Source organism: Chiloscyllium punctatum, chromosome 14 (genome assembly GCF_047496795.1).
Source record: "Chiloscyllium punctatum isolate Juve2018m chromosome 14, sChiPun1.3, whole genome shotgun sequence".
In the NCBI taxonomy this organism is placed as follows: Eukaryota; Metazoa; Chordata; class Chondrichthyes; order Orectolobiformes; family Hemiscylliidae; genus Chiloscyllium; species Chiloscyllium punctatum.
The window spans coordinates 43,542,429-43,551,235 of NC_092752.1; the positions used below are offsets into that span (position 1 = coordinate 43,542,429).

The window sequence follows — 8,807 nt, forward strand, 5'->3', positions numbered from 1 at the left end:
TGCTGTGCTCTTCCAGCACCACTAATCCAGACTCTCCAAAGAAAAGGCTGTCTTAGAATTTCATTTCCAACCGGATCCTCCCCCCACCGATTTTTATTTGTAACGGCCACCAGGTTTATTAAACTGATTCCTAGAGCCCCTTCACACGCAGTTCAGTAACAATTCCAAGAAGGAACTCGGGAACACATTGAAAATCCCAAGCTTCAGCAACACCCCGTTTTGCTAAAACGGCATTCAGGAGCAAGGTGGCTCGACTGGTAAAAAAAATGCCTTTTGGAATCTCTTTGTTCAAATTCCCAGCACGAATCTGTTGCTGAGCTTTGATTTTAGCTCGATACCAGATGTTATTTCTTACATGTATGAAGTCAGTTTAGTTTCTGCAGCACAGGGAGAAAACATCAGATGCAGCCGGCCGCTCACAGCCAGCAGCCATTGAAGAAATTGCACACATACAGGAAAAAAAAAGCTACACCGATCCACGAACAAACACAAAACAGGTTCAAACACACAACTGGGATGTGAGGGAAGTTGCACAGGTTAAGTACAGCTAGTGTAAGGTTTGTCTGGGGGCTTCTCCTCAGTGACTCGGGAGTTGCTTATTGACCTCTCTCCTCGGTGTGGTGTGTTAGCTGATGCGGCGGAATGTAGGCGCCCCCTCCCACCATTTTCAGCGAGCAATCTATAACGCAGATGAACTCTGCTTTACCGACTTGTCTGAGCCGCTGATACACGTTTTACCCGAGAGTACACGACCATCTCCTCCCATTCCAGGGACAAAAGTAAAAGCACAATTGCAAGTTAAAAAAGATCCACTCTGTAAGCAATGTTAGCTCGGTCACTAACTGGATCGAGCTGATGTCTCCATCTCTCTTGACTAATAGTGACACGGTGGGCTAACTGTCGGTTATACCACTGCAGTGGTGTGACGTCAGCCGGAGATCATTTACTTTATGATGGGACCTCATCTTGGGACTACAGAAAGTAATCAATAAATAGTTCAATAGTAATTAAACAATAAATGGCTTCAGTGTTGAGGGGAGGCTGATTATTGATTTCAAACCTGAGCTGATTGTTCAATCCCCCCTCCGACGTATGAATCCCCTGGCACTCAGCCGCTTGTCAGTTATCACACCAACTCACTCAGGGGCAATGTGAGTCACATATCTCACTGAATGCTGGACATCACTGCTCATCCTGCTTCCAGGGACCCAGCTGCAACTACATGTGTACACGGGAAACGTTTCAGTTCACCACATAGAGATAACCGGTTACATATGGCTTTTCTAATGCCACCTTGAACGCTCATGACAGTTTACTTCCCCCAGACATGGCACAGACACACAACAGCGCCTCCAGACAGTCCGAATGTTCAACCAGACCAATATTGAGCGGAAAAACGCGAGGATGGCTGTCCCTTCTCACGGTCGGGGAACCGAGCATTCCAATACATCGAACAGTGACCCCCACCGCCCCCCCCCCCCCCACACAAAGACTACTTACATGCATTAGTAATAGCAAAGCTGTTTGCCACCTCCAAATTATCAACATGGGGTGTCAGCCTCAGTTCATGGGAATTATGCTGAAAAATTCCTAAACGAAACGCACTGTATTCCTGATCAGCGCCTCTTGGAAATAACCCTCCTGGAACAGAGAAACATCAACGGGTTTAACTCGATTTATTCACAATTCAATGAGGGAAGTTTATCTAAATAATTCGTTCAAAATTAGGTCATGAAAATGCATTCAAATCGAACCTCTGGATTCTGAGAGAATTTAAAATCTCAATCAAGCATTTTCTACCAGAGTTGGTGAGCGGAAGGCATTAATGCAGAGAATACAGAAGGCGAAGATGATCCAAACAATGAGAGCCTTTCACACACCAGGTTCCGAGGGAAAAAGAGATTTTATGGTTTGTTTAATAATGACAGATATTCTGCTTGAAGGAGACTCACCTATTTGTACGCTGGTGGGAGAAGAGGCAGCAAACGCCAGACCGCAAACCCAAGAAGCTAGGAAGACCGAAAGATGCTGCATTATCTTTTGCATTGCCAAAACAAAAACCCCTACACTGCAAGCTCGATATAATCCTTCCCTTTCAGGGTTTGTCGCGAGACTCAGATTCCTTGCATAACGCTGTTATACGAGAGAAGGGGGGGGAAAAATAGGAAAACAATAAACAGCTCGTTCGCGAACACTGTCTTTGCCGATTGAAAAGGCGGCAGCAGGAGCAGGAAGATGTGAGAAGCAGTTTTAGCACTGCGCTTTACCCAGCATCACCCTTCAGTGCAGCCACGCTGCCAGAGACATGTCTTGATTCTTAATAAATCCGAACGCACGAACATGACCGATCGGTGACCGAACACATGTACATTGCTCCCTACCAATCCAGAAAGCACTTCGTTCGGATTCATCAGGCGTCCATATTTTTCAGAATGCTTTTGCTTGTCCTGTTTATTTTAATATTGCCACTGTGTTTTCACATATTAACACCACTATTACAATGGCTTAATTTAAGGTGCAAAGGGTGAGAATGGAAAAAAGAGAAACAAATATCTCTTAGTCGCCCGAGTTGACAATTTTGACAATTATATTAGTAACACTCCATTAATAACGATAACATATTTTAATAAGCTTCCGATTTTATAAATCCACGAAAAAGCTCATACTATTTTGTTGCTACGGCGTTATTTTACTCATACCTCATACCTTATTTCCAAATTGAAACAATCATGAGAAAACGCCAGTTACAGAGACACAAATTGTCATCCCCTTAGTGAACAGCAGCATCCCAGCAGTTTGTAACTGTTCACAGACACAGCAGCATTTTTCGAAATCAATAATGGAGCTTAATAGAATCTTAGCCTGGCTGTTCAACCTGTCCAAGTATTTCATGTTCAGATTCCTACGATAATTAATAATAGATTGTATACAAAGGTGGTTAATGTTGGTCAGTTGTGACTGTTTAGTATTGTAATGGTTGTAGAATTGGTTGTGGCATTGAGTAATCGATGTTTAAGTTCAGAACCGAGATCTTCACATCCTATTTCTCGTAAATGGAACAAGCAGATTTTAACCTAAAGAGGGGCAGTTCCTGTTGCTGAATCATTAATCTAAGTGCTATCGAGGTGTTATCAAGTGGAAAAACAGAAATTGCTGAAGAAACTCAGCTGGTCTGACAGCAAACATGTAGAAAAAAAACATAAGGCTTGCTGCATTTCTCCAGCAATGTCTGCTTCTGGTTCAGATTTCCAGCATCCACATTTTGTTTTGCTTTATTTGAGGATTCCAGCTAGTCTTGGCTACATGCTCACCACATTTTACCACACAGTTCGACTCTTGCTTACTAGGAATCCCACGACGAAGATATTGTAAATATGATGTTTGGACGAAAAGAGACACTTGAACTGACCAAACATTTAATAATTTCTCGATTGAAGATATCTGCTTATTTTCGATCAATTATACATCTAATTTTAACTCAAGCTCACATCAAGATAGAAAAGGGCGCGGCGTAACAAATGCGATTTGTGGACAGTACTGCTCAGGAAATTGATTAACTCATCTTTTTCTACATTTGAAGTTGCAATGTCAATGGTATCAGAAATATTTATTTTGAAGTGACATAGATCTGTTAAACAAAATAACGGTGATAACACGCATTGACTTTTTTTCCCAACATGTGAACTCAAGCAGTGATAATTAGCTGTGGGCCCGCCAAATTATATAAGTGTCATTTTAAATATTTACGTATAAAACCAATAAAGCGACGTGATTGAATCCTCCCTTTTCCTTCGAGCTGGATGCCGACCTTAATTATGAATTAGAGTTAAATATAATCAGGATGTGATCATTAACTACGTTTCTTTTTTAATAAAAGACTGCTGCCTGAACAAGAGAAAAATGGGCTCCATTGGAAGCAACTGTTCATAAACAACTCTCATCTTTCGAATTGCTAGCGATAGATTTAGAATATATCCGTTTACCTATTACTTTCGCGACTTGTAGCCAAACCATGAATGAAAGAGATAATTCGCCTGGGAAGACTAATATTAATATTGTGACCGATATATTGCGGTTTTAATACGAACACCATACATTTTATTTCAAATTTGCAACGCATCGTATGATTTTAATTGTGTCAGGGTGAAATGTAAAACCAGGAGAGGGCTGAGACAGAGTAGTACATGGACTGAGCCGAGCCAGGTTTTCTGTTAGACAACTGTTTCCATCTGTAAATGGTCAGGTGCTCAGTGGTCCAAATAGCCGATCACGTGTGTTGGGGGTGCGTGTAAAGTTCGTCTTATAAGTTTAAAGAGCGAATTAGCATCACATATTAGTCCCTGCAACCTATGCTTTGTAGAGTTTGATTAATGAAATAATGATAAATATACGTGAAAAACTCGGAGATATTAAATACGAATGCTTTCAAACTGTCAATGAATGTGACAATCTATCAATAGATGCCTCGGTTATTTCGGTTGCTGAGATTTCAGTTCTGATCATCAGTATATTCGGCATTGATGACTGATAACTAATTGAATAACCAAATTAATCAACAATTTAATTCCTTATAATTTGAAAGTTTGTTATTTACTCACCTCAGAAAACTATCCCCTGTGCTGAAAGAACTCTGTCCTGTATACATGAATACGAGACTAGCCCCAATGTGTTACTGTTCCTAACCCCATCATCTGCCACTCTAACTACCTGGCATCTACCCACCTGTCAACGTATCCATCTACCACCCTGTTAAGCTTCCACCTTTCTCACCTACCAACTCATCCATCTACCATGCTACCTACCTGCCACTCTATCCAATTACCATCTCCCTTATCTATTACCTAAATCAGCAGCCACCTGATCCACCTGCCACCCTAACTACTGTCTCACCCACCTAAAATCTCAGCTACCTACCACCTACCTAACTGCCAACCTATTTACCAACCATCTTACCACATGCACTATCAATACTGAGCACCATATCCATCCGCCACTATACCCACTTACAATCCTATATACATACCACCTCACTCACTCATTACCTTACCCATCTGCCATCCTGCATATTTGCCCACATTTACCAACTTACCTCACACCCACCCTGCATACCACCCTTACTATTGCCTGTTTCATCCACTTACTAAATTCACCCATTTACATCCATTCACTTAGCCATTCAGCCAATTATTATGTTTAACACTAGTGTAATATGATGGAATGACAGAACTGTGCAATGGATGCAGTGCTGCATATTTTTGGAGATGCCAGTGTGGAACAGTCATAAAGACATAGAGATCAACATGCCTTTTGATCCATCAGGTCCAGGCCAGACAGAAACAATTACCGGACTATTATAATCCCATTTTCCTGCCCTTGGCCTGTAGCCTTGCGTACCTTTGCATCACATGTGCATATCTAAATATTTATTAAATGTTACGATGGCTTCTACCTCCACCATCCTTCCAGGCAGTGTGTTCTAGAATCCCACCACCATCTGGGTGAAAAAGGTTTTCCTCACATATTCTCTAAAGCTTCTGACCCCCACCTTCAATCAATCCCCCCAGTCATTGGTCCCATCATCAATAAGAAAAGTTCACTCCTATCTAGCATCTCGATCATGTCTCCTCTCCACCAACTCTGCTCTCAGAAAAGCAAGCTCAGTCTGTCCAGTCTCTCTTCTTAACTGAAACTCTCCAGCCAAGGTAGCACTCTGGAAAATTTACTCTACACCCTCTTCAGTGCTATCACATTCCTCCTGTAATGAGGATTCCAGAACTGCACACAATACTCTCGCTTTTCCTTACAAATATTTAAAACAGCTCCAGCATAACCTCCCTGATCCTAAACTCTATGCCTCAATTAATAAAAGCAATGAAACCATATGACTTTTAACCACTTTATTCACCTGTCATGATATCTTAAGGAATTAATGTGTATGTGCACATTAAGGTCCCTCAGTGCTTTCCAGGGTCCCATCATTAATCATTCCCTTGCTTTGACTGTTCTGCCCAAGTGCATCACTTTATATTTATCTGGATTGAATCCCATTTGCCACTCATTAGACCATTCACCCAACACATCTGTACCTTCTTGTTGTCTAAGGCAACCCTCCTTATGATTCATCACCACACCATTTGTTTGTATCGTCTGCAAACTTACTGATCAATCCTCCTACATTCAAGTCCAAATTATTGATAGAAATCACCAAGACACAATAAAAATTGTGGAGCAGTGTTAAGACATGGAAAGACATTTGAGCTGAGTGAAATGTGATACTGGTTGTTGTTATGTGGGAAATCCCAGCGAGTGACTAGTTACTGAGGTACTGGAAATCCTCTGGCTTTACTCTGCTTTGAGAAGGACGGTTAGTTTTCCTCAGTGCTGACAGTAGGTGGAGATGGTCGAGAGCATCAAGTCCCTAAGAGTGATGAGGATCAATAATCTGTCCTGGCCCACCCATGTTGACACTATGGCCAAGAAAGCAAAACAATACCTCTACTTCCTTAAGAGCCTAAGGAATTCAACATGAATGTCAAGACTCTTACCAATATTTATAGATGCACCGTAGAAAACATTATATCTGGATCCATCATGGCTTGGTATGGAAACTGTTCTGCCCAGGACTGTAAGAAACCACAGTGTTGTGAACACAGCCCAGTCCATCACACAAGCCAACCTTCCATCCATTGACTCCATCTATACTTCTTGCTGCCTCAGGAAGGCAGAAAACATAATCAATGACCCCAACCACCCTGGTTATAATCTCTTCTAACATCTTCCATCGGTTAGAAGATAAAAAGGCTTAAACACACATACTACAAATTAACAAACAGCTGTCATTAGACTTCTGAATGGACCTCTCCAATTTTAAATTTAAGTTTGCTCTTGCTATTTGTGCACCATCACTGCAGCTGTAACTTTGTATTCTTTGTTCTGTTCTATTACCTTAATGCACTTTGTATGATATGATCTGCCTGTGCTGCAGGCAAAATAATATTTTTCATTGTACCTAGGTACATGCGACAATAATAAATCAAATCAAGTCAGTTCAAGAGTAGTTTAGTTGGAGAGTTCAGGAATCTGGATCATTTGAGATCTTTGAGCATTGCTTTGCAACGATTTGAGGTTGAGGATATTGTATGTGCGAGATGAACGAGATTTGTCAAAGTTAAAAATCACACAACTCCAGGTTATAGCCCAACAGGTTTATTTGGAAGTGCTAGCTTTCGGAGCGCTGCCCCTTCATCAGGTAGTTGTGGCGATGGTGGAGAGCATCAAGTTCCTAAGAGTGATGATGATCAATGATCTATCCTGGTCCACCCATGTTGATACTATGGTCAAGACAGCACAACAATGCCTCTACTTTGTTAAGAGCTGAAGGAAATTCAGCCTGAATGGTCCCCAACCACCTGATGAAGGAGCAGCACTCTGAAAGCTAGTGCTTCCAAATAAACCTGTTGGACTATAACCTGGTGTTGTGTGATTTTTAACTTTGTACACCCCAGTCCAACACCAGCATCTCCAAATTGAGATTTGTCAAGGCTAGTGCTGGCCACTTCTACCAAGATTAATCTCCCTCCTCATGTTGGCTTTTATCATGTAATAATAAATTCCTAACCCTCACATTGTTTGTATTTGCATCATATAGTCACACTTCTCATTGGGGGCAACTGAAAAAGAATGGGCTGAATTTGACACAAATTAATATTATCTCCTATTTCCTTCTGGCCATTTGTAAAGATTAGGTTCTAGAAATTACCTCATTCACTACTGCCAAAACCTGCAAAGGAGCAAAAGAGGAGGGGGAAATTCAATGTTATTGCACTCTGCTCCATTTTCCAGCTCATCTATTCAATTCACTTTGCAGTGACAACCTCTCATAATAAGCAAGGAGATAGTAAGGACTGCAGATGCTGGAAGCCAGGGTCAATATATGTGAAGCTGGAAAAGCATTGCAGGTCAGACAGAATCCAAGGAGCAGGAAAGTTAACATTTCAGGCCAAAACACTTTATCCTGCTCCTCGGATATTGTCTGACTTGCTTTGCTTTTCAAGCTTCACATCTATTGACCCTCATAGTAAGCAATATTGGGTTTCAGGATGTTATTCAATACAGTTCTGGGAGAAAGTGAAATGTTGGAGGTCAGAGTGAAGAGTGTGTTGCTGGAAAAGCACAGCAGGTCACACAGCATCTGAGCAGCAGGAAGATCGACGTTTCGGGCAAAAGCCCTTCATCAGGAATGAGGCTTGGAGCCTTGGGGATGGAGGGATAAATGGGAGGGGGGGGTGGGGCTCAGGGAAAGATAGCTGAGAGTGCAATAGGTGAATGGAGGTGGGGGTAAAGCTGATAGGTCAGAGGGGAGGGCGGAGTGGATAGGTGGGAAGGAAGATGGACAGGTGGGATAGGTCATGAGGGCGGTGCTGAGCTGGAAAGTTGGAACTGGGGTAAGGTGGGGGGGGAGGGGAAATGAGGAAACTCACGAAATCCACATTGATGCCATGGGGCTGGAAGATGAGGCATTCTTCCTTCAGACTTTGGGTGGTGAGGAAGTGATGATAGAAGAGGCCCAGGACCAGCATGTCCTTGGTGGAGTGGGAAGGGGAATTGAAGTATTCAGCCAAGAGGTGGTGGGATTGGTTGGTGCGGGTGTCCCAGAGATATTCTCTGAAGCATTTCGGGAGTAGGTGTCCTGTCTCCCAATGTAGAGGAGACCGCATCGGGAGCAACGGTCACAATAAATGCATGTGTGGAAGTGCAGCAGAAACTTTGATGGATGTGGAAGGGTCCTTTGGGGCCATGGATGGATG

General features: G+C 42.3%; 1 protein-coding gene across 1 annotated transcript in view; it reads right to left on the minus strand.

Moving 5' to 3' along the window:
* gria2b (glutamate receptor, ionotropic, AMPA 2b) overlaps positions 1-2,341 on the minus strand; it is a 149,131-nt gene extending 146,790 nt beyond the window's left edge. The window contains 2 exon segments of the mRNA XM_072584268.1: positions 1,501-1,641; positions 1,953-2,341. Coding sequence (XP_072440369.1) covers positions 1,501-1,641; positions 1,953-2,046 — 235 coding nt within the window. The 5' untranslated portion in view covers positions 2,047-2,341.
* Between the last annotated feature and the right edge of the window lie 6,466 nt (positions 2,342-8,807).